The sequence below is a fragment of the Protomyctophum bolini genome (genome assembly GCF_963924005.1).
Source record: "Protomyctophum bolini genome assembly, chromosome: 4".
Classification (NCBI taxonomy): domain Eukaryota; kingdom Metazoa; phylum Chordata; class Actinopteri; order Myctophiformes; family Myctophidae; genus Protomyctophum; species Protomyctophum bolini.
Genome location: NC_137865.1, coordinates 11324185 through 11351585, shown reverse-complemented (window position 1 = coordinate 11351585; position 27401 = coordinate 11324185). Strand labels below are relative to the sequence as shown.

The 27401-nt window shown below is 42.8% G+C and overlaps 1 protein-coding gene across 2 annotated transcripts; it reads left to right on the top strand.

The window, feature by feature from the left end:
- On the top strand, positions 1-27401 carry acanb (aggrecan b). 2 transcript variants are annotated; one of them, XR_013963949.1, is made up of 20 exons: positions 1-155; positions 9418-9496; positions 10205-10588; positions 11118-11292; positions 12868-12995; positions 13331-13624; positions 14121-14342; positions 14835-15009; positions 15272-15399; positions 15726-16019; positions 17021-17122; positions 17534-17650; positions 18198-19439; positions 20348-20461; positions 20927-21085; positions 21311-21393; positions 22479-22623; positions 22885-23067; positions 23508-25375; positions 25409-27401. XR_013963949.1 is itself a non-coding variant. In XM_080761699.1 (19 exons), the coding sequence occupies exons 2-19, from the start codon at positions 9424-9426 to the stop codon at positions 23591-23593; spliced, it is 4104 nt and encodes a 1367-aa protein (XP_080617825.1). In that variant the 5' UTR covers positions 1-155; positions 9418-9423; the 3' UTR covers positions 23594-27401. The 2 variants fall into 2 exon arrangements, 1 of the variants encoding a protein (XP_080617825.1); XM_080761699.1 differs by having other exon boundaries at positions 23508-27401.

Sequence of the window (27401 nt, the reverse complement as noted above, 5' to 3'; positions counted from 1 at the left end):
TCTCTCTCTTTCTCCAACAGCTAACCTTGCAGCAGTTTGAATAAAGCTTCTTTCTGCTCTCTGACACACAGGGGAGTCAGAGGCCCTCAGTCCTCCGTCCGTCACAAACCCAGAGAGACACACTCTTGGCGCTGGAAGCCTTGGAGCAAAGAAGGGTATGTGTAGAAGATATTACTACTACTACTACGTCTGTGTCTACTACTATCTATACTACACAGGGTCATTTTAGCGATACTGGCCTTACCGTCAAGGCTCGAGGGAAACGGACTATAGACAGGTTTGTTGAGGATGAACTCAAGATAACGTTTTGCTGGTCTGCTGTTGGCACTGATGATGATACAGTTGCATCCTGGGAGGTTTTTGCTTAATAAGTTCATTATGAATTCAATATCGTAGGGTATCTGTTGTACAGTCGTTGTGGATGTATAGGTGAGAAAAGCAGCGAGGCTGTCTATATTGGTGTATGTGGTGATGGTAGATATTTTTTTAATGGAATGTACTTTTGCAATTTCATGACACGAGGTAATTGTGGTGAATATACTGGGTATTCACAGTCAGTTGGGTTCGTCCATGTTTGTATTACATTGTAGGATGACTGAAGTCTGTATGTTCTGGGTTAATGTCTAATCAAATTGTATTATTTGCTCATTTATTTCAAAGCTTTAGTGACATTACATTGAAACTTGCATCTATGTTACATTTCAATTATTTGAACAATTATTGCACTAAATGATGGCATCCTATAGACTTGAGGAACTACAGAATAAGAAAACGGAGACTTATGAACTGCTGTTAGCTGTGCTTGGTTGTCAATGTATAAGTGAAATGAATGCAGGGAGACATGCCTTTGTGTGGTAGAGCTTTAGTAAAATGTCACCAACATGTGCAGATTGCAGAAATGTGGACATTTCCAGATAGTTTCTCTGCAGGGTGATAGGAGCAATTTTATGTTTGACATGACAAGAGAGACAAGATTCATGTCCTGTACAACAAATGGTCATGTCATATTATGGACGTTTGGCAGAGTGAATGAATGTAGCACATTGTACGTTTGTGATTTTTAAATAAGGATTAATGACAAAAAAAACTAGTAAGGCATTATGCTAACGGTAGTCTCAAATGGAATTGCCATAAGGTATATGTGAATATTCACACCTTTGCTTCCGAAGAATCTTGATAGACCTTAAACATTGTGTGCGTGCGTGCGTGCGTGCGTGCGTGCGTGCGTGCGTGCGTGTGTGCGTGCGTGTGGGGACATAATGTGCATATGGTACGTGCCTGCTATGCATTCATATTTTTTATGATATACTATAGACCATGTAGGTAGGTACATGCTAATGTATGTGTAAACAGCTGAGTATGTATTTACCTTCCCCACCCAGTACAGCTACTGTATAGACGTCTGTGTGTGTTCTCATACACACTGTTACAGTATACATGTATGTATCAATACCAACATACAGTACACACACACACACACACACACCCATAGGTTTTTCTTTACCACAGGGCATCAGACGTGCTCACCCGTACATTCCCTATCGGCAGTGTGTGTGTGTGTGTGTGTGTGTGTGTGTGTGTCCGCATTCACGTGCGCAGTTGTGGTCCGTGTGTCTGTGAGTGTGTATGTCTGTGTGTTTGCTAACCTGCACATTCCCTTGGCAATAGCACGAGTGTGTGTCCGTGCACATGTGTGCATCAATGTCCACTCTGTTCCAGTGCCAGGGTGAGTGTGTGTGTGTGTGTGTGTGTGTGTGTGTGTGTGTGTGTGTGTGTGTGTGTGTGTGAGAGAGAGCGAGAGAGAGCGAGAGCAGAGGGGGGTCTGCCTACCCTGGATGCTTGCCTGCACGTGTTTACCTTGGCTGGGTTACCCTCCTTTCTGCCCCCCCACCCAACACACGCACGCACCCACACACTAAGGCACGCACGCGCACACACACGCATCCACCCACCACTGGAACAGACCAAGGCCTTATTACACTCCACCTCAACTGGGGACGGGAGCATACCACTGTGGCTGAATGCGGGTGGGTGGGGGGTGGGGGTAGTGGGGGACCTGCCTCAACGACTGAATGGACACACTGTGGAGAGGTAGAAAGAGCTGATTGGCTTGGCTTTGGCTCGGCTCGGCCCAGTTGGGCCAGGCTTGGCTCGCTCACAATGCCAGCGTACATGCTGAAGTGGTCCTGGGTTTAAATGATGCATTTTAAAGACACGCGGAGCCGCTGAGCAGTCGGATAGTATAAGCCCCAATGTAAGGGGTGCTGAAGGTGGTTGGTAACCAAATGGACCCTTATTAGGTCTTTATCTCTTGAAAGTGTAAAATGAAACCCTTATGGGTCCATTTGGTTTCATTTTACTCTCTCAAAGAGTTATATTGTTAAACATCTGCATTAGAATTCTACACAATTAGAATGTATAGAATAATTGTTATTTTGATCGTTTGCCTGTTGTCTCTCCTACACATCAATATCAGCATGGAACTGTGGACAAAATCTGCTTCAACGATAACAAAGTATCCTATAGTTTTGGGTCTGAGAATCTAAATCTCATGGTGGTCCGTGGCTCAAATGCCAAATAAATAATGGAATGAAATTAAATGAATGGAAAAGTTTAAAAACCACTGCTGTAGAGGGGTTTTGGTTGTAACAGGGGAGTGACTGTGAATGGTATTCCATGGCATTTGCTCTGTTTATGTATTGTGAGGCGTATTGGTTAACTTGCTGCATGGCCAGGGTCTGTCAGGGCCCTTTATCCATTCTTCTGGAAGTGCACCTTGACATAGCTCTGGTCCATAGCCTTCTACTACTGAAGCAGTAGAAGGCTATGGACCTTGACAGAGCCACGGTCGCTACAAGGTAGCTCTTTGTTGGGACTTATTTTGTGCTGACAGTGTTGACGGAGTGATGACCTCACATCCAGGGTGGTTCTATCATTCATAACTATAGCAGGGCTCTGCTGCAGTGGGCTGATAAGAACACATTTAGTTTAAGTTTTCATCTTTTCATTTAGAGCTTGACAGACATGCATGGACACTGAAAATAATAATTCCAAAATGATTACTTAACTAAGTGTGATGGACACGACTACTAACAATGTTTAGTTCACTCAAGCAGAAAGATACAAATAAATGTATGATTCCGCAGACAAATATAAAAATATATACTTTCATAATAGTTTGACTTAATTTGACTTAAAAACCAGAGGTGCAACAGCATACCATGTATAAAATGCTTTACTCAAGCAGCAGAAGTAGCCTTTTTTAGATAGAACACGTGCTTCCTTATGCGCAGACTTTACTAATCAGTAAATTGTGTTAACAGGTTGACTGCGGACCATTTACGGCCGTCTTTCAAGCTAGACTGCCTACCGGTATGTTTAAAGTTACCTTTGAACAGCCACTGCACCGACCACTGAGTGTCATGAAAATCCACTTTAAAACGATGTAATCGCTTGTTGTAGTGTTCACAACAACAGACCGGGCAGCGCACGGCTTCCTCCTGGGACTCAATTTCCCTTAATTAATTGAATTTTATTTTCATGGGCAGCTTAACCTGATGTGCATTTAACCACTTATACTTCATACTATGTCCTTTTTGATACTCTAGTCTACCACATGACACCGTCATAATGACAGTGGCGTGTGGTTTGTATTGTAGATCATCTATTTTTGAACTTTTCGGAACATTCTTGCCTATACAATGACATGCGCAAAATACAGAGACGGCAGGTTTAAAATGGTTAACAAACTTCCTTTGAAAGAAAATAATTATGCTGCTGATGACCCACTTTTGACCCATCGTTTATTGAAAACATTTTAGTTCCCTGTTGCTTTTTTTATCATGTCGCAGGCCTTTTTGTTTTCTCTCTGCCAAAGTCAGACTGCTCTGTGTCCAAACAGGACAGTGTGCCATCCTGGATACATCAGAGTGAGACCACAGAGCAAATATTGGGCCCTCTGCATTTCCTGGGTCTCTCTCTCTCTCTCTCTCTCTCAATACTGACGCACGCGCGCGCACGCACGCACGCACACACGCACGCACGCAACACACAATGATATAATGATGTATACACTATATCCAATTTAACGGCTGTTCTGTCAGATCATTTGTCATGAACTTCAGAACTTGACATGATAACCTTTGCACTTGAGGTGACTGGCTGCACTTTCTCTATAACCTGCCTGTCACCTCAGCTCATTACGCCACTGATTCTCAACTTCAAAATATTGGCAATACAGTAAAGATTTTAATGATGCGCATGTCTAGTAGTAGCTCTCGCCCTGTCGTCAGGCTAAGAAGCATCGAGCCATGTTCATTGTACAGCATCCAGCGCAGCGATCGTTCATTTAGACACGGAAGGCAGACGGTTTATTATATAATGTCCCCTTCATTCTCTATCAGTAATGAATTCTGTTCCTTTAAATCAGCAGTCTCTCTCCATGTCAACTCCCCTCACACTCACTCACGCCCACATTCAATCAGGTGTCCTTCTAAGCAGTCACTACGCTGTCCTCAGTCTTCATGCTAGCCGACTGTCCCCGTTGTTCAGATGTCAGCGTTAAAATGTCCTCCACCTCCCAGGCCTCCTCCCTGCGGCATATTTCTGGAATGGGTGATTCTGTGATTATAAACGTGATTTATGGATTATACTAGTTCTGTTATGGGTATCTCTGATTATATTGTGTTCTATATGGATTGTATTATGATCATGTGATTATGTTCAGTATCTACAGTATGTGGTACAGTATATGGATGCATTAAAGGTTGTCGTTGTTATGTCTTTATGTTATGCTCTGCTCTGGGGGTTCGTTGTTGATATCGGAGCTGTGTCTCGGTGCACAGATCAAATGTGATATATCAGATGATATGATATCACAAGAGCAGAGCCACACCGCCATACTAAATGCAATAGCTTTGCAATAAATGGTATATGGTCATTCTGAGCTGAAGTGTTTCAACTGGGTGTCAAACTACATTCATGATTAAACCAGCTGAGGCTGTGACCGTCACCAGTTAAGCTGGAGGAAGGATGTAGTCCATGACTCATTCATATAAATATTTATTTTCTTGGCAGAATGGATTTGCTGTGAATATCATCAGCGATGCAACAGCTGCCAGTGTTATTCTGCCAGTTAGAATTAATTCAAAGTTCCTGCCATTTATTCCGATCTTGCAGTTTGTGAGTTGCACTACTATGAGTAAATTATATATTTATTATTAATATATACGTATATATATATATTATTAGATTATATATTTCTTATCAGGTGGTTGCATATTCACTTTGCAGGCCATCTTGAGCATCTTGCACTAAACATCCACAGACAAATCCCACAAAAATAGGGTTGTGAGATTTAATTTCATGCAAAGATCAAAGCATCAAATTGTTGTTCTCCTCATACTGTAGGCCTACATACATTAATTTAATATACATACATGTGGCATACATACATTCATATACATGTGGTCATGTTCAATGTTTTGAATTGACTGAATACTTTAACCCTGTAAAATAATACAGGTCTATATACAGTAGAACACAAATATTATTCCACCAATAGACATAGTCAGCTGAATAAAGTATAGCATTTTTAAATCATTAAAGCTGTGTGAATATTATCAATTCATTGCTGTATATAGGAATCGAATCTGAACGTGCCCTTACAGTTGATGGCTGACAGGGCTGCCATGTTGGATACAGCACAAAGCAGTGCAATCAGGTGCTCTGAGCATTTGAATTTCAGGGCTGTTATTAAGCTCAGCTGTCAATATACTGAAAAACATACTTGACCATTGACGAGGTATAGAATCACAATCAGAAGAACATTCAAACCAAGCCATTTAAATGGTAAATGTGCCTTTTTATATTTTGAATAGGTTTTCCGTCATGCTCGCTTGAAGCACATAGGTGCCTACTTCAATCAGATTGCTTCCTTGAAACGATCTGTTGTGTAATGACTCACTCCCACTGTGATTGGTTAAGAAATGGATAGTTGGATACATAATTACAATAACTTAAAACCTATTCAGCGTTACTCAGCTAATTGCTGTCCACGTTTTCAGAATTCAGATCCACCATGGGGAGCAGTTAGAAGGTTAAAGGCATTGGGAAATGACAAATATGTTTTCCCACACTTTCAGAGCATATTATGGGCATACCTAACAATCTATGCCAAAACAATGGGGAGAAAAGGCCATGCATGATGCCGTGTCGAGGCCTGCATACATAAAAATAGTTGACAGATTTTCAACCATTTTGGGCCAAGACCTCTCATTACACAGTAGGTTTTGACATTTTCTATGTATGAAACATAAGCTTCTGGCTATGTGTCTGTGTATGTTTCATTGTGCTGGGTGTCAACCACTTAAGTTGAAGCGTTTTCTTTAACAAATTTGCTAGATTTCAAGATCTAAATTCAAATATGAGTAAACTAAGGCACCAATACTTGGTTCAGAATGATGTTAGGTATATGTACAGTATATATGACATTTGAGAAAGATGCCAAAATCAATATTTTACAAGCAAAAACAGCAGCACAAGATTTTAGTATTTTGGTTATACACTTTTGTATACATATCTGGCTTGTGCTGATTTTGGGGGTGTTTTTTGGGGGTTCAATAAGACAAACATTGAAAGTCCATAGACTTAGCTGCCACAGTGCCACATGACATCTGAAAGCCAGACATGGACCCTTAAAAAAGGCCAACCAGTACAAAAGTACTCGGTACTCTATAGCCTTCCTATAAATGTTCTCGAGTAAAAGTAAAACAATTAGTCTTGGAAATGTACTTGAAGTACTTGAGTAAGAGTAATAAGCATTTAAATAAATTGAATGCTCAAGTACAGTACAAATCCTCAGAATCTGTATAACGTTTTTGGGATGACGGTCATCCAAAATAAAAAAAAGGTGTTCAGGAAGGGGCGTTATTCAGGATTGGTTTTCAATTCAGTGGGTGTAGGTACGTGTAGGTATGTTAGCGCTGGATGTCTCTGCTGCATGTGCAAGCCCATTGAATTTAGATTTCCCACATGTATCAGTAGGCTGATCATCTGCAACACTATAGGGTCTCTCTGTCCTCCAGCTCTCTGCCTTCTCCCCTGACCACATGATAGTATAAGAAGTAAAACCTTAATAGCACATTTAGTTCATGCCTTTTCACTTAATTTCTCATTTCTAGACTTTTTTTACTATACCTATTTACATCTTTAAATGCCCTTTTATGGAAAGCACTTAGAGTTTCTGTGTGAAAGCACTGAAAGGTGCTATACAAATTAACGTACCCAGCGCATGCAGTCTCTCTAACGGCCATGCAAGCACTAATGAAATCCCCCAGTATTATGAGCCTAAACGTTGATGTGATATTCCTGACTGAAAAGTGTCAGTCCATTCCAGTGACTGACTCATGTTTAAGACTCCTCATATAATATAATGCTCTCCTCAGAATACAATAGTAATCTACCTGAAGACAGCAAGTAAAAAAGACCTCCTCATGTCACAGATGGCACACTGATTCAGTCCTATTACTGCTCTCCTTATGACCAGAATGATGTTACACTCAGAAGGCCTCAATGATTCAGTCCTATGATTTATCTGAATTATATTATATTCAGAACCCCTCAACGATTCAGTCTATTCTCTCCCTGCAATGCAAGCATCCAGACAGCTGCTGAACAGACCTCACTCTGCCGTTGTTGTAATGTATTGTGGTTGCTGCTTTTGTTGTTGTCGTCATTATTGTCGTTTGCACTGTTTGCAAGTGTTTGACAATGTGTATACAAAACGAGCGAACGAACAAACAAACGAACGAACGACCGAACCAACCAACCAACCAACCAACCAACCAACCAACCAATCAATCAAACAGTAGTCTGTTACTTAACACTTATCTTTGTCTACTACTTCTTGACTATAATGTGCTATACTGTCCGACTGTATACTGACAATGAGGTTGTTGCTGCTGGTAACTGTTAGTAATGAACTGTAATGTTTGGAAAGGTGACTTTACATTGACAACAGTACAGTGTGTGTGTGTGTGTGTGTGTGTGTGTGTGTGTGGGTGCGTGGGTGCGTGTGTGCGTGGGTGCGACGCGTGCGTGCGTCAGACAGAAATAGAACACGCTCAAACACTGTCACAGGCACACATTTATCTCCACTTCTCAGTCCAACTCTTCACAGATGTTAACAAGACAAATGAAAACAGAGTCGTACTTCTGTCTCTACCCGTGATGATAAATCAGTTTAAGTGCCGACATGAAAACGCTTCCTCTGCCAGCGCACAGAAAGAGGGTTCCATTCACTAGTCCATGTCTAGTATTTCCAAATGGCTGAGACATGAGACTTTTGACATCATATGTTTCCATGTTTGCCAATGGAAGGTGTTTAAGGGCCCTGAACAGCTAATCTACTGTACATTGTGACTATTAGCTTACATGACCACTATGGGGAAAACCCTATAGCTCTATGTAAGAGTTATAGTCAGCTCAGCTATGAATAAAATACACCATTGAATTCAGATTGATTTCTGCTATTTATATAACCATTCATTTCACATGAAGCGGTAAAGCATCTTTAGTAAAGAGGGTTTAAATAACTTTTGTGTAATTGTTTTCGCAACCACATTTATGGGACTTTTTAGATCCATTGTATTGTGTGTAGGGTGGTGTCTAGTTATGGTTACCAACTTACAATGTCCTTGTAGACCAGTGGTAGACACAGTAATGAAATATGCTACATTTACTTGAGGACTGTACGTAAGCATTTGTGATCTGTGCTTTACTTGAGTATTTAAGACTTTCCCTATACTCTACATTTCAAAGTCAATATTGTACGTTTGACTCCACTAGTCATCTAGTAACACATTTCATTTTTTACAGCAACGTGTTTTTTTTTTTTAATGATTTTAAAAACAAAATGTACTTATGTCATATTTTTTTTACATTTGAATGCTTAATAGTATTTTTAAAAGCATGTAGACCTACGTATGATAAATTATATTTTTTAAAAGCAAGCTAGTACTCCGGTGAAGTAAATATTTGACTGATCAACTTTCACTTGTAGTTGATTTTACCAGGAGTATGATCTATAAGCATATAGATTCTATATGCTTTACTCAAGTAATGGGGTTGAGCACATTGTCATCCCTTCCATCGTGCTGTGAAGAAAGCAGAAAGTATAAGCTTACAAGCTTGCAACCTGTATATTTGCTATTTATTTAATAGCCAATACTTAAATCTAAAAAGAAAATGACAGATGCTTTCCCGGTTTTGGTGCAGCTAAAGCATGAAGGGTTCCACTCTATATCTATAGAAGACCTGGCCAAGATTCATGAATAAACACTAATCTGGTTGAATATAATTTGATTCAATATCATCAAATTTAATCTTCTCAAATGTTAATTCTTTCCTGTTTCCTAGGAAACCATGACCCCCCTCCTTCTACTGTGCGTGTGTCTGCCCTTCATCACGGCGACCATCTCATTTGAAGACCATGACGGTGAGTTTGTTACGCTGTTACCTACCCAGACAGATAACTGTAAATACAGTTCAATTCTAGATTCTCTCTCTGTTTACTCGAGCTGCAACCAATCACATTCACATTGCACTTTTTTCATAGACAAAGTAGAATGCAGTTTTTTATCATACTGGGAAATATACAATATTTGCCCAAAATATAATAAATAGGGCCTACATATTGTGAGTTTGTAGATCGGCTATTTTCAGCATGCAATCAAGTGTAAAGTCAGGCTTTACGATACCATCAAGGCCCGCCAAAATATGTTTTTGTCGACAACAGCAACTGTACTACGACTAAAATGTTATGATGATCGACTAAAACTAGACTAAAACTAAATAACATTTCAGATGACTAAAATATAAGTAGCCTTGCCGAGCCATGAGGCCCATAGGGCATGAGCCCAAGTACACCCCCTGGACATGACGCTAATATGTCGCAGGGACTTCCAACCCTTGATGCTGAGTGTCAAGCAGGGACGCACTGGGTCCCATTTTTAGAGTCTTTGGTATGACCCGGCCAAGGATCGAACCCTGACCTCCCGGACACTCTAACCACAAGGCCACTGAGCTGGACTAAAATATGACTAAAACTAAATGGAATTTCATTCAAAAGACTGCAACTAAAACTAACCAAATCAACACTGACCCACACACCCATCATGTCTATCTGTCCACCACCTCCATGCAGACCTAGACGGGACGCTGAGCGTCAGCATCCCCGTGGAGATGCCCCTCCGGCCCCTGCTGGGCAGCAAGGTGGTGGTGCCGTGCTACTTCCAGGACAACACGGTCAACGACCCCGGCGCGCCCACCGTCGCCCCGCTCTCGCACCGCATCAAGTGGACGTACGTCACCAAGAGCAAGGTCACGCTCATCCTGGTGGCCGCCGACGGCAAGGTCCACGTGGAGCAGGAGTACCTGGACCGCGTGACCATGGTCAACTACCCGCTGGTGCCCACCGACGCCACCGTGGAGATCACCGAGCTGCGCTCCAAGGACTCGGGGACGTACCGCTGCGAGGTGATGCAGGGCATCGAGGACAACTATGACTCTGTGGACATCCAGGTTCAAGGTATACACGCACCGTCACTATGGTTCAAATGAGACTTTTAAAATGTATTTAGAGAAGTAGTTTGCTTAAAAATAATTTCTTATTTTCAATCAATTAGACAATTACACACCACGCGAAGCGTGGCATCCGAGGAGATCTTGGTTATGTCGCATTCCTGAGATAATAATTTGATGACCGACCGGGTCAGTCAGTCAGTAGGAGAATCAGTAGGAGACTCTTTGAGTCTTTGAGTCTCCGCCGGTCATCCTTGTGATTGGCTCAGGAATGTGACAAAAACTTAAAACAAAACCTCCATGAATTCAAGGCTTCATAGGGAGTAATTGATAGAAAACAAGTCATCTTTTGTGTGAACTATATTCCTTTAAAGCCAGTAGTATTTGAGAGCAGATGTTTGACCCGAAGGTCAACAGGTCTGTGTGTCGCATTATTCTATGAATGCTACACACTTCTCTCACTCTCCCCTCTCTCTCACTACCTCTCCCCCCTCCCTCCCTCTCTCTCCCTCCCCCTCTCTCACCCTCCCTCCCAGGTATTGTGTTCCATTACAGAGCGATCTCTACCCGTTACACCCTGACCTTTGAGAAGGCCAGGGCAGCGTGTATTCAGAACAGCGCTAGCATCGCCACTCCTGCTCAACTCCAGGCTGCTTACGACGACGGCTTCCATCAGTGTGACGCTGGCTGGTTGTCTGACCAGACCGTCAGGTATAGGACTTTGAATACCCATTAAAGACCTGAGGCCAATTCTACAAAATGTCTTCTAAATCCCAAAGGTGTCTGCACACTGCTGCGTTTTTACGCCGTTTCCCCCCGATATACACGTCCAGTCTGGAAGATCTCAAAATATGTTGTTCCAGGGACCCCCAGAAGCAAAGACTTGAGTTACAAATGTTCGATTTACAATCCTAGTCTCTATACTGCCTCCCCCTGGCCAGCCGGGGCGCCTGATGGAGGAGAAAGGAACTGGTTGGAATAACGTGTTCCTTCCACGCGCACGCCCTTCCTGGGAAACTCCCCCCTGTCAGGTGATAAGAAACGGCCTGCTCACTCCTCATGCATTGAAGGATTCAGAAGGAAGCATGAGCTCAGTTCGGGGCTCTCCCCAGGTTGGCAGAGGGAGAGTAGCGCCCAGGATTACAGCTTAGGCAATTGGCAGTTGGCACCGGGTGAAAAATGTGACACGCTACAAGCTTGTATATCTGCTATTTTAGTATAAACTTATACTTTAGTATAAATATAAAATGGTAAACTCATTGAACTCCAAGGACTTAATTAACATTTTGCATAAAATCCCAAGGTGCCAGGAACACCTTTTACGTGTTTTTGGGCTTTGTATTAATTCATAATGGTCTTGCTAATATTTTCCGTAAAGCGGGGCTCCCGGCATTGCTGAGCTCATTGTGTTTTGCCCTCCCAAAGATATAGCGACCCTAAACATTATTCTTGGATTATTCATTCACCATTTATTCAAAAGAAATGTTTTGGTCCGGCTACTATTTAGACCTATATTACACAATGTTAAATATTTATTTAAACCTGAAAATAGAGAGGCTTGTGAAATATTTACAACACGTCTAAAAGTGGAAATGGAAAAGCTTAGGTTAGCATGATGACATTTCCATCTGGATTTAAGGGGATGAATAAATGTTGATCTCCTCCCAAAACACTGCCGTCATTGAACAATTTTTTTAAATGTATCCTTTAGTGGGCATTTTGCTTTGGAAATGTAGCTGAATGTAGAATACAATATAAACGTATTAATCGACCACTGCAACTTCAAGTTCAACTGAGCGTTTATAGGCAACAGGATGATGGCCCAGCCAACTGGGATTAGGGTGTGGGCGAGGACACCCAATCAGGAAGGTCCGAGCAGGGACCTGTCAATCTCACAGCCAAGTCTGCATTCAATCATTCACTTATCACTGCCAGCCATCAGCCTCTCTCACTCTCCAACATACACCTCCATTCAATGTTACATGAAACACAGATGGAAACAAATTATAATACATTCCATCAACATAAAACCAACATTTCCACACTATGACAATTATTCCCATCTTAACCAATTACCACCATAATAATTAACCATAACAAACATGAACTAAATACTCAGAAGGACCGTGATCCGTAACATCAATCAACAATGGTAACAATAGGAACCCACTGAAGGGCCTTGCCTACTCTCTAGAGAACCTTCAACATATCGCACACAATCAAATATATTTTCTTGTATCGCCTACAAATCAGTATATTCATTGACACCTGTGTGTTTCACTGCAGGTACCCCATCCACGAACCCCGGGATGGTTGCTTCGGAGACAAAGAGGGATTTCCTGGAGTGAGAACCTATGGAGTCCGAGATGCTAATGAGACCTATGATGTGTACTGTTTCGCTAACAAGATGTCAGGTACACACCACTGTGCTGGGAACACTTTATACTGTATGTGCCAGATTGCCCAGATGTGTGGGGGTTATCATCAGGATACTTCAAACTGTTAGTTGTCACAGAAAATAACTAAAAGTATGGTATCATGCTGGATATACAGTAGTATGTGGTACATTTTTGCCACTGAAGTCATTGGAAACTCACCATAAACGTACATATTTTATTCAATAATGGTTTGCTGAAGCTAATATCCTATGTCTCAATTTCTAGAAACTGTGTTCAGACTAGAGATTCAATCAAAAGCATGTAACCATACAAATGTAACACAAACCCCCCCTCTCTGACTGTCCTCCCAGGCAGGGTGTTCTACTCCACGTCGGTAGAGAAGTTCACCTTCTATGAAGCCGGAGACCAGTGTGGCAAGTTGGGCGCACGCTTGGCCACGACCGGAGAGCTGTACCTAGCGTGGCAGGCTGGCATGGACGTATGCAGTGCCGGCTGGTTGGGGGACCGCAGTGTTCGCTACCCCATCAGCGTCGCCAGGCCCCAGTGTGGAGGAGGGCTGCTGGGAGTGAGAACCATCTACCTGCACCCCAACCAGACCGGATACCCCTACCCGGACTCTCGCTATGATGCAGTGTGTTATCAAGGTACATCTTCAGTTAGTGGTTGAAGGACCACAATCCACATAGTGCACCATCTATTCCATAATGATGCATCTTTTTAAAGTATTAACAGGACCATACAACGCATCATTTAATCTAACGGGATGTCCGTCTTACTAGTGTCATGTCCAGGGTTCATGTTATGTACTGTACATCAAGCCGCCTTACGCTAACGAAACAGGGCTTTTTTCTGCGCCTAATATCAAAGGTCAAAGTCATTGTTAGCATAACTGAAGGGCGTATCACCCATATGCGGTGGTCTTGCCTAACCACACGAAAATAGTTATGCAATGCATTGTGATATAACTTTTTTTTAAATTGTTTCCGATTATTTACTTGTTAATAAATGTTCACCTATATGACTACAATTAATACGTATAGTAAAGTAGCAACACTGCAAACTACTAAACAGATAAAACATCATGGTACAATGTACACTGATCCTTACAGTACAATAATTATAATGTGCTGACTCCAACAGACGGTGAGGTTGTTGGACCGGTGCTGACCACACCCTTCCCCGACATCATCGCCATCACCCCTGGGCCCGTGGACCTGCCACACCACCTCACCACACCTGGGAGAAAGGAGGAGGAGGCCCATGGAGAACTGGCAACCCTCTCCCCTCTGCCCGTCCCCCCCAGTGTCACCGACACAGTAGGACTGGACCTCAGACACTTGGACACTGCTATGGCTGCTACTGGTCAGTGGATGGTTACTTTTAGAACATGTTACGGTTTTCTTTTTTTTTGTCCTCAGGAAGAATAAAATAACAGGGATAAATGAAATCACACATTTTGTCATAGTAAAGTGCTACAGTTCTCTCTCTAATGTCATATAATTTGAAAGGATAGTCCCTTGAAATGTATCATCTTGTTTTCGAGGGGGTCCTTATCACAAGTATTCAAAAGGTAATATATGGTTGTGCTCTAAAATGATATGGAATTGATTTATATGTTTTATTAGAAGGGTTGATGATGTAATTGCTACTTACAGTATTCCTAAAGGCATCAAAACATTATTCCATTGTTGTTGTTTTGTTTTGTTTTTACATTATGCTTTCCCCCCATCTCTTTCTGTCTGTCTCTCATTTCTCCCCTCCCCTCTTCTCTCATATTGCCCTCCATTCCACTGGCTTTGTCCCTCCCTGCCGTTCTCCATCTCAACTGTTCCTCCTTCTTCCTCTTGCCCCCAGGTGTAGTGTTCCATTACAGGGACATCACTGGACGCTATGCCCTGACCTTCCCAGAGGCCCAGTTGGCGTGTCAGCGTGTAGGAGCCGTCATAGCCAGCGGCCAGCAGCTTCAGGCCGCCTATGAGAAGGGCCTGCACCACTGTGACGCAGGCTGGCTCAGAGACCAGACTGTCAGGTGAGAGAACCGCATGAACGCTATAGCTTCCCCATTCCTGGCATGTCAGATAGGCAAATACTCTGCAGAAATAGGCAAATACTTGGAAGCAAATAGCCAGCTATTTTCGATATTTGATTTGCAACAGAGAATATACTGTAGGGTTTATGTGGTCTATTAGAGTGGAGATTTCAAACTGGTCTTTGGACCGGACGTCTAAAGTGTGTCTCGGTTAAACCGATACAGAGCCAAGAAAGCCATTTTCTCTTCCGTGTCCATGCAGGTATCCCATAGTGTCTCCCAGAGACAGGTGTTCAGGTAACCTGGACCTCCTCCCAGGTGTGAGGTCCTATGGCCTGAGACCTGCCGCCGAGCGCTACGATGTCTTCTGCTACGTCGATCGTCTCCGAGGTGAGAGACATCAACAACACACTCACTTTCACTCGAGCACCTGCCACTCTAAATGTCTGTGTGCACGCCACTGAACACAGTGATGGCCGTCCAGATGTTGTTGTTGCTGCGTAATTGTCGAGAGTAATGGCTGCGTGCGATATTGAACACAATGAACAGTCAAAACTATTTGATATATCATAGGTATATACTGTATGGGGGCCTCATATTTGGTCTTGAAACGGGCCTCCAGATTCCTTGATGCATCGATGCAGTTACTGTATCGTTACAACCCTATCAGAAATGAATTATCGACAGACCTCTCGCTCGCTGTTGTCCCCCGTCAGGTGAGGTGTTCTACACCAGCGACTACGACAGCTTCTCCTACGAGGAGGCCGTGCAGCACTGCCAGAAGCTCAACACCACGCTGGCCACGAGCGGAGAGCTGTACGCGGCCTGGAACCAGGGCCTGGACAAGTGTCGCCCCGGTTGGCTGCTGGACCACAGCGTGCGCTACCCCATCACCAACCCCCGGGCGCACTGCGGAGGAGGCCGCGTCGGGGTGCACACCATCTACGCCTTCCCCAACCGGACCGGGTACCCCGACCAGCACTCTCGCTACGACGCCTACTGCCTGAGAGGTAGGGAGACGTTAGGCCATTCTGACCTGAGATCAGATTCTAAAAATGTCTGTTTAAAAATGACAGTTTTCTGAAAAAGCTATGTTTCTATGTCAGTTATTATCGTTTATCGTGATAAAAAAACGGTCACAATAATCGTATCGCGGAGATTTCAATTGACATTAGCTTTTGTTGAGCTGCAAATCCAGTTCCACTTAAACCCTCGATACTTGATAAAGCAGATGTATTTGTGAAGAGACCATTTAGTATGTTCTTATTTCACTCTAAAGAAATCAATTTGTCAAAAATAGCAGATTTACAAGGTCACAACGCATTACAATGCAACACGTTGTGAGCTTGTAGATCGGCTATTTTTGGCAGACATTTCACCCCAGATAGGGTGCTGGGGGTGTTTTAAAGTAAAGTCGGTTTTGTAGAGTTAACATTACTCTAATAGACCCCCAGGTGTCATACAGCTGTGGGGTGAGGTCCAGGTGGGTGGTGCTAACTCAGCAGCTAAGGCAGGGGTTCCCAAACCTTTTTGGACCAGGTACCCCTTTTGGGGTAGATATTTTTCCAGGTACCCCCTCATCCTCGCAACACGGATAACAAATAATGTATACGTCTAAATGTAGACGTCTAAATGTAGACGCTAAATGTGTACGTCTAAATGTAGACGTCTAAATGTAGACGTCTAAATGTGTACGTCTTCTCTTATGGGGGTCCCTGGCATATCTTTTCAAATGGGGGTCCACGGGCTAAGTAGTGTCAATTTGGGGGTCCTTGACATGAAAAAGTTTGAGAACCACTGCTTTAAACACTTTAGCACTTTATGAACATGAACAAAATAGATGGGTCCCCCCTGGAACTCCCTCAGGTACCCCTGGGGGTCCCCGGACCCCACTTTGGGAACCACTGAGCTAAGGGATACTTAATGAACTGGTGGGTGTGGCCACATAAAATCATAATTGTAACACTTTTTTTGATAAAACTCTTCCTCCATGATCATGTTTTTTCCTCAGCTGAGACCCCTGCTGTTGCGGTTCAAAATGAAACAGCAGTGACTGGAGTTGTGGAAGAAGTCATAACCAAGCAGACCATTATAACAGACCACATGATTCCAAGTAAGACTCCTGCTGTAGGACTACACACAAACCTTTTCTACGGCATATGATATCCTAATGTTTTAATTTAAATCAGCCTTTTGTCATTATTCTATACAACGCAGTCCTTCATTATGAAGAATGATCAAAAGACACATTTTATACTTTTTGTCATCAAATGGTCAACGTTGCAGTTTGACAAAAGTGATGACGACTACTACTACTACTACTACTACTACCATTGTCATTGTTGTTGCTATAGGCTAACGAACTTTAACCTGATGTTTTATTTAACAACATCACACATTCTCTTCTGCATTGTATCAACTCTGAACTCTGAACTGTGTAGGTCGTGATCCTGTTGAAGGACTGACAGCGACGCTAACCGGTTGTCTCAGTGAAGTGGAACTGTTTTTTGTTCTGTTTTCCCAGTCGAGCCCACCGTGGCTCCAGTTCAGGTTCACAACGAGACTGCGGTGAATGTGACCGTAGTGATAACGGAGGTCATCATCAATCAGACAACCATCACAACAGACCATCTTACTCCTGGTACGTTCAGAACATGGGAAACTGTCGCAAGCCAAAAACATTATCAATTATTGTGATGGTGCTATTCTCTTCTCCCCATCAGTGTTCATTTTGACAGCAGTTATTGATTTAGTTTAGTCATACGATTCTCAATAAAGTAATCTGAAAAGTTTTAGTTTTAGTCTAGAACTAAATCTAAAATTGATTTTGTTGACAAAAATGTATTTGGTCTAGCATAGATGGCATTGTAATGGCTGATTTTGCATTTGGTTGCATGCTGAAAATAGCAGATCTACAAGCTCACAATGTGTCGCTTACAATCACAACGTGTCTGCTATTTTCAGAGTGCAACACCCGATTTTAGTTCTAGTGGTTCTCTTCTGTCCTTGCCGAACATTTAGAAAGAAAGAAAGACCGTTTTTATTTGTTGACGAAATTGTCAATATAGTTAGTTTAACTTTTAATCATCATATTAGTTTTTATTTAGTTTTGTCAGTGAAATAAGGTAGTCGACGATCATTGTTTTAGTCAACGAAATGAACACTGCTTCCCGTATGTGTTCTCTTAGTGAGCCCCATCGTCCCTCCAGTGGTGCCTGTGGACGTGTCTGAGTCTGGCTCGGCAGAGGTCTCCGCCAGCGGCAGCGGCGTCCTGGTCGTTCCCAGCGGGGACGGGTCTGGGCTGTCCGGCGTGTCTGGTGGTGGTGCCAGCGGCGACGGCTCCGTGTCCGTCACCTTCAGCGGACGCGGGATCGATGAGATCGACTCTGGAGAGGGATCCGCCTACGGAGGTATTGACCCCCCGCCCCAGGAGGCCGGTGAGGGAAGCACAGACACCCTGTACCCCGGCAGAGAGGTCGACTCTGGGGTCGCTGGACGTGGATCAGCCTCTGGGTCTGGTCTGGAGGTGGACAGATTCAGTGGACAGCATCCACACCCGGGTTCGGGTTCAAGCGGAGACGCGAGCGGCGAGGGCACAACCGTCATCATGGTGGACGGGGAGATGGTGGAAATCTCCAAAGCTCGTCCCACGCAGCAGGAGCTGGGCCGAGGGGGGGTAGATTTCAGCGGGTCGGAACATGTTTCCGGATCAGGAGGAGTTAGCGGTTCGTACAGTGGGGACGTCACCGGTATAACCTCCACTGGTTCTGGACTTCCCGGTGTGTTATTTGTCGACCAGGGTCTCGTCGATCTGACGGAACAGCCCTCCGGGGAGCAGGAAGTATCCGGCTATCGGCCCTTCGGATCCGGGTCGGGATTCCCGTCCGGGTTCCACAGCAGCGGTCTCCCGTCCGGTTTCCCCAGCGTCGGCGCGTCCGGCGATGCTTCCCAGCCTCGCGGGGACGTCGTCTACATCACCGACGACGGGATGATGGAGGTGACCATTCGACCGGCCGCTGGTCAGCACCCGGAGCAGGGCCGCGGGGTGGTGGAGGTCAGTGGCTCAGGGAGCACGTCAGGGTCGTTCAGTGGTAGCAGCACCACTTGGGACCAGCAGCATCACCTTTCTTCAGCCAGTGGGTTATCTCAGCAAGGCGGCGAACACACCGCCGAAGGCATGTCTGTGGCTTTACCTCCTGGCTCAACCGTCTCTTATTCAGAATACCTCGCTAACCTCGGCCAATCGGGTCACGGGGAGGAGGAGGAGGAGCTGGAGCTTGAGCCAAAACCGGTACTGGAAGAATTGGCCGGGACAACGGAGGAGTTTGCTGCGACGACCGTGCATGCGGAAGCTTACACCAGCCCCACCACCGCACCATCATTCCTGCTAGAAGAACCCTCTGTTGTGGAGGAGCCAGCTGTAGTTGATGGTATGTTTAAATTATGTTGTCTCTTATCTGCCATCAAAATGGCTTTTAAAAATATAATTTTAGGTTTTGTTTCTTGCACAAAATTAATAATTTCCATTTTGCTTTAGAAGGGGTGAATGACATCTATGAGCTTGTTCATTTGCCATTTAAAAGGTGCTGTAAGTGATGGTGCTGTAAGTGATATGTTTTGGTTAAAACAAAAGGTTTATTGTTGAAAAGTCAAAGCTTTATATTACGATTTTAGTTCATAGCTATAGTGTGTTTGTTCAGTAACAATAGTCTCCCGGTCTCTCCAGCTCTTTAGTAAACAGAAAATACATTTTCAGGTGGGTTACAAATTTCATCCAATCACAAGAACTAACCTCACAAACATCATTTATCAGCGTGTGCTCCAGTGTGCTCCATTTTGGAGAAAACATAAAACGGTCATTGGCAAATGTGACATTAGTGTCAGGGAACTCTGACCCTGGATCAGCACTCTGAACTGAGTGGTGCTGTACTGTACTGTACTGTACTGTACTGTACTGTACTGTACTGTACTGTACTGTACTGTACTGTACACAGACAGACAGACAGACAGACAGACAGACAGACCCTAAACATAGGGACTCACAATGCTGTGCATTGGAGTGGCTGCACCACTCAAAAATGTGTACCATCTCGGAGTTATTCATGAATTTACGAGCTCACAGTGCAACAGTTTGTGAGCTTGTAGATCGAAAAAAAATGGCCAAATGTTCACCTATTTTTGCAGAATGTTCCTCTATTTTTGCCAAATACGGAGGGGTTTGTGTGGTTAATAGTCGACGGAGCGACGGAGCATGAATTAGGCATGATTTTACTGGGTATAGACAACCAATGTCACACGAGCCTCCCCTTAATCCACTCTGTGTGTGTGTCGCTCTCAGCCGCTGTAGACCCGTGTGATCCAAACCCCTGTGGAGCAGGACGATGCTCTGTGCAGGACGGCCTGGCTCTGTGTGAATGTCCACATGGCTACACAGGACAAGACTGCACCACAGGTACTGTACTGTACAATACATCACCAACAAGGTTAAAACCCCACTACACAACCTACTGAAACGCCATTCCAAGTGCCCGCTTAAGCTATATAGGAGGGTGATTGCATTGAGGTGGAAAAATACGGATGGCCCTAGCTATACTCTGGCAATGTGGTTAAAGAAAATAGCGTCATGTCAAACTGTGTGGTCAAAGCAAAATTAAAGAAATTCTGGGAAATCTGGGATACTTTTATGCAATTCCTGGAAAGTGATCAGGACATAATTATGTGTAACATTGTTTGACATTGTGTGATATTGATAAACCAAGGACAGCACCTAGAATAAGTGCTATCGCTCTTATTAATATATTATTATTATTATTATTATTATTATTATTTATTTTATTTGTATTTTATCTATTTATTTATTTATTTATTTATGTATTTATTTTTTGGGGGTATTTACATGCGTATGTATCATGTGTAGTGGTGCAGGGCTGTCCTGATGGCTGGCTGGAGTTCATGGGTAGCTGCTATCTGCACTTTGCTGAGAGAGACACCTGGTTTGACGCTGAGCAACGGTGCCAGGAACTCAACTCTCACCTGGTCAGCATCAACTCACAGGAGGAGCAGCAGTTTGTCAACTGTAAGTATGACAAGATGCGTACACTCATGTCTGTGTGCACGCATCTTAAGTAGTTCAGTAAAATGACATGCCAAATATCTTTGCTGGGAGAATATTTACCTGTCATAATCACTGTGAGACATGTGCTAAACATCTGCTCTGTGTGTGTGTGTTTGTGTGTTTGTGTGTGTGTGTGTGTGTGTGTGTGTGTGTGTGTGTGTTTGGTGTGTGTTTGGTGTGTGTTAGCCAATGCCCAGGACTATCAGTGGATAGGACTGAATGACAGGGATGTGCAGAACCATTTCAAATGGACAGATGGCAGCTCTCTGGTGAGTGGTAGTTATAGCCTCAAAGTTCTCAATATTTAAACTTTAAACATTTTGCGTTCAGGTGCTTTCTGTCACAGAGTCATTGTGACAGCAGGATCATCATGACTATGTCATTTCTTTCTGTGGGTTTCTAGATCACACACCATCTTCCTCCTCTGTCTCTTTCTGTTAGTGCTATACTGTATGTTCTTTGTTTCTCTCACTTCCCTGCATGATCTCAAATGAAACATGCACAATGCAGTGATGCACACACCAAACAACAAACTGGGTCTGGGTCACGCAGGGGTTCACCATGGAAACTGGACGCAAACGTTCAAATGTTTTACTTAAGTATAGTATCAATACTGCGATGTAGAACTCTGTCACAAGTAAAAGTCCGGAATTTAAAAGTACAGAATGTCCCATTTCAGTTTTCAAATGTAGGCCTATTTAATGTATTAATAATCTTTTCAAAATAGCAGATCTACAGTAGATCGGCTATTTTCAAATTGCCAAAAAATGTATATAGGGTTGAAGTGGTTAATGCATGTTTTGTGATAATAATAAAAATCTACATAGGCTAACTAAAGTTTTCAAATAATTGCAGTGGAGGAAAGGCACAATATTTGCCTTTGAAAGTGGGTACAGTACAGTACAGAGTACAGTACTTGAGTAAATGTACTTAGTTCCCCACCTTAAGCCAGGTGGAGTCCGTGGGACATGTATTATCTGTCTGGTCATTAATGCACCTGTTCAATATTATTGAATTGGAGGAGACACGTGGTTGTCTACAGACACCGTTCCTTAACCACTTGAACCCCAGCATCCATATTCTGGGGGGAACATTAGCCACAAATTGCTGATCTACAAGCTCACAAGTTCAACATGATGCGTTGTGAGCTTGTGTAGAAAAGCGGTCCACATGCAAATTCAGGTTCAGTTTGCAAAGTCTAGAGGGTTTAAGTGGTTATAAGACCAACTGTAGGGTTCAGTACTTGACAATGAAGGGACTATGCATGAGGGGGAACCGTGGAATTGGCTTAATGACTAACTTTAGAGAAATAAACAACAACTTAAACTCTTAAAACATCTGTGTTGTAATTCAGGCCTTTGAGAACTGGAGACCCAACCAGCCGGACAACTATTTCAACTCTGGTGAGGACTGTGTGGTGATGATCTGGCACGAAGGAGGAATGTGGAACGACGTGCCCTGCAACTACCATCTACCCTTCACCTGCGAGAGCGGCCCCGGTAGGTTGCAAAATGAATACGTACAGTATGTACGTACAGCAAAGAAACAATTCTTCCACAATATTGATATTCATATGTACACACATGCACAATATAAAATGCCACATGCCAAAGTTGTCACTACCAATGCCAAAACAATGAATGAAACAAGACCGAGTAGTGAGTACAAACACACATTATCTTGTTAGTTTGTTTGTTGTTTTCAGCTTCCTTCTCCGTGAACAACCAGCTAATGTTTTAAATTGGTTTTTTCTCTGTCAGTCATGTGCCAGGTGGCTCCGGGGGTGGAACACGCCAGGCCTATGGGTGGCAGGAGAGAAAACTACCCAGTCAACGCCATAGTACGCTACCAGTGTAATCCTGGATATACACAGCGCCACATACCTGTCATACGCTGTCTGCCCAACGGAGAGTGGGAGGAGCCACAGGTGGAATGTATAGGAGGTGAGTTCTCTGAATGAAAAAAGAAAAGTATTTAAATGCTCAGAAATGCTTTTTTTCTGTTCACCTTTATTTAGAGGAAAGTGTAGAATGTTAGGACATTGAAAGGGCTACTTGTCAGTGATTGGATTCGGTCCTGGACAAAAGAGGCCCTAAGTGGCAAGAATTCAAACTCCCTACTATAGCTTAAAACAATGCAGCCGTGTTTGATTATTCTCATTCTAGTGTCATTCGTTTAGTTTATTTTCCAGATTTACTATCTTCGCCAAGATTTAGGCTCTTGGATTTTGGAACAAACCTAATAATAAGTCAACTCATGACATCAAAAGTGAATGTGCTTATTATATCCCACATAGCCCAGACTGTCTGAGTTCAGTAGTAGGTAGTTTATATGAGGTACGCTACCTTGACATCATCAGCATGCGTCTGTTTCCCCTCCTCAGCTGGCGACGCTAGCAACAAGCTACACAAACGGTCCCTGAGAAGCCGGAGTAAACGCAGCAGTCAAACATGGAGGAAGGTGCTCTGAGCATGGCAGGAAGGCACAGCACACACACACCCACACAGGACCTGACTGTCCTGTGAAAGAAACAAGGACACCAATGCTAAAGTCTGACCAAAAAGATACCATTCCCTCTATGTATATAGAAACACTAAAGCACATTTAGACGTCATAGTCCGACCGACTGACTGACTGACTGGCTACTGACTGACTGACTGACTGACTGACTGGCTACTGACTGACTGGCTACTGACTGACTGACTGACTGACTGACTGCCTGGCTGACTGACTGTCTGGCTGGCTAGCAGTTTTGGATCTTTGAATGTCACCCTGTGCCATTAAGGGACTTTTGTATGATTTTGTAATTTATACTTTTTAATTTAGTTCTGCTATTCCAGTTGGATATAATTTGTCTTAAAGGTTTTAATTTACTACCTGTTGACCCCCATAAGCCTATGGTAAAATTCAAGTATCTGTTTATTTATGTCAATGACTTATCAAACCTTAAGCCAGTACTATTTACACATTTGATGTAAGTAGCTCACATATACAAATATACAATAGAAGAGCCCAGAGACTTACCAAATCTACAGGGCCCAGCAACTTCCTTTTCCATATTCTAATTCTATGTACCCAAAAACCCACCTCTGTGCTCCCCTACTGCCCCCACTGGGGAGGAGGATGTTGAAGATACATTAAAAATAGAAAGAAAGAAAGAAAGAAAGAAAGAAAGAAAGAAAGAAAGAAAGAAAGAAAGAAAGAAAGAAAAGAAAAGAAAAGAAAAGAAAAGAAAAGAAAAGTGAAATTCTCACATAAAGCAGTGAGGACAACATACAGTTGTCAGTTGGCACAAAAATTGCATAATTTAAAGATATACAATAACGTCATATTATTTTTAATAATAGCTGTACTGGCTGTTAGAATTCATCCCAATAAAGCATGAGAGTGGCATTTCAAAATCCAAAACTGAGGGGGAAAAAAGTGTTTGGAATTGCAGCTGGATACTCTGAAGTCAAGCACATTGTTTCATAGATTTTTACCATAAATGTCTAGATTATTTTTCTAGTTTCATGTGTTTGTTAGTATTTTTTTTATTTTATTTTCTAGTTTTAGAGTATAGTTACCTCTGTATAACAGAACAAACGGACCAACACAGTATTAAACTTGACAGCTTCATTGGGCTCTTTGAGCTAACGATGAACAAGATAAAGCCATTGAAACAGACCTGGGCTGAAAGAGTTAGCACTTGTGCACTTTGGGGGCTCTCTGGTTTTAGGTCCTTTTGTGCTTTCGCATGATAAATACAGCGCACCTTAAAAAACCTTCAGCCCAGGTCTGACATTATGTAGCAAAATAGATCCTGTGTCCACCAGGCACCTGTTTTAAAGCTCGCAGTACGACAGAGAGGCCAGGAGGAGGCACTATTGTCTCCTTGGCTACCACTGTCACTATGTGACTGTTGAAAGTCTTCATGTAGTGCAATACTCTTTAGCTGAAAGTTCATATTTCTAACGTTTTAATTAATTCTAGGCGATACATCTTTGGAACAACAGCGTGGACTTACAATGTATGTAACACAAAAAAGCTGATGCTATAAACTAAAGGTTCCTGGTGGACACACCTTACTGAGCTGCAACAGATCTAGACGTCTATGTACTGTACTGTACTGTACTGTACTGTACTGTACTGTACTGTACTGTACTGTACTGTACTGTACTGTACCTGTATTTACAGGGCAGCAGTACAACTTCATGTGCACTGCAGCAGTAAACCTCAGTCTATTTACTGGGCTGCAGTGTACTTTTGCAGGTTTATTTACTGGGCTGCAGTGGACCTTTGCAGGTCTATTTACTGCACGGCTACAGTGAAACTTTGTGCAGTGTAGTAGGTCTGCTATTTACAGGGCAGCAAATTGCATGTCTACTGTGCAGCATTAGACCCTTTTAGGTCTATCTACTTGGCAGCAGTAGACCTTAATAGGTCTGTTAACACGATTTTACAGGGTAGCAATAGACCTTTGTAGGTCTATTTACTAGGCAGCAATGGGCCTTCATAGGTCTATTGCACAATAAAGGGCTGGCTTATTTTACAATCAATACTAGCCTTTGAAATAATGGAATTGTTCTAACTGCCTAATACTTACAGTATGCCCCACTGGGTTATCTGGTTTAGGAGAAGATGCATAGTTTTGAAAACAACAGATTTTTGCTCATGACCATCTGACATAGAACCAACCCATGAACTCTTAATGTGAAATGTGACATGATAATCTTGATATTCTGCAGTTGAGAATAGGCATGACTTTCACTGTAAAAAAAAACAAAAAACAAAAAAAACAACAGCAGAATTTGCGAGGAACTTAAAAGAACAGACAGAAACTGCATTGCTTGATTGATTTCACTATTTTTGGTTAATTGGACTGATCTGCCAACAGTTACTGAGAGAATGCTGAAAGGAAGTATTTCAAATTATGATTTATTTTATTTTATTGGTAAGAAACCAACTTGATCAAAAAGTCATAACTGCTGGAATACCCCAAAGCACACCAGCTACAGTACTTTGACTTTTTGTCCAGGCAAATAGTTTTTTAGAACAGATTAGGTACTGTCGAGTACTGGTACTGGTACGCAAATGTACCAATCACAAAAGTTTTAGTGGGTTTTATCTGGTCTGATGTACCACTACAGTACATCAGAGGTTATTATACATGTGTGGTCCTCCGCTCTGTTCTCAGAGTCTCAAGTTCTGAAGTGTTTTGATGGTGATACATTTAGCAGTTAATCATCTTGGCCACCTAAAACACAGCAGTCGGAGGACCGCAGTGGTCACTTTTGCGTAAAACCTCGGTAGTTTTTCCTCCATAAGATTTCGGCATTTCACATCAAGGATATATTGAATATAAAACATAGCACAGAAATGTCTCATTAGGGAATCCATACATGCATTCGTAATTTTGTATAAGAGAAACTTTAAATTCACATACATGAGAATGACGTCTTTGTACCTAAAATAGGATCATTTGGCAGAGTAGCGTATATACTAAAGACAGTTATTTCTTTCTAAAGCACTTGAGGTTATGATAGATGGCATTTCCAAAATACCAAGCTGTGAAGGGAGAGAGGAATTAAGAGGAGAGACAGAAAAGAGGAGGAGGATATAAAATATCGACCATGGCCTTTTAGGGTCAAGACTTAAATGATGAGAGCAGCGTCCACTGCCCTGCGTCCACATCTGTCCACTCACTCACAACAACACACTCGCAGTTACATACACAACACACACATTCACAAAGCACACATGACATGAGACACTCATATTACAATATGATGCCATGCAGGGCTGTGAGAATGATGTGACATTTTCACATGCATGTGTATAAAGATGAGCGCACACACACACACACACACACACACACACACACACACACACACACACGTGCACACACACACACACACACACACACACACACACACACACACACACACACACACACGCACGCACGCACGCACACACACACACACACACACACACACACACACACACACACACACACACACACACACACACACACACACACTCACACACACACAAACACCTGTATCAGTGTGTTTGTGTGAGACAATAATCACATGTTGTGTGAATGTTGATGAGTTGATTCCACATAGAATGGTAGTCCATAGAGTAATGTTATACTTTTGCAAGGAAAACACAAATATCTGTGATGATGTATTTTTCAACACTGTGGTTGATGTGACACATGGCTGACTACGTACTGTAACAACTGTCAAGATGTTATCCTGATGTGGACGAATATCAAATAAAACCTGGAATCCTT

What these genes read in the sequence shown, in the direction of transcription:
- acanb (XM_080761699.1), top strand. Translation starts at nt 9,424, where the DNA reads ATGACCCCCCTCCTTCTACTGTGCGTGTGTCTGCCCTTCATCACGGCG. An exon ending in AGGACAAGACTGCACCACAG is followed by an intron (nt 20,462 to 20,926) that starts GTACTGTACTGT and finishes TATCATGTGTAG; the next exon opens with TGGTGCAGGGCTGTCCTGAT. An exon ending in GGACAGATGGCAGCTCTCTG is followed by an intron (nt 21,394 to 22,478) that starts GTGAGTGGTAGT and finishes GTTGTAATTCAG; the next exon opens with GCCTTTGAGAACTGGAGACC.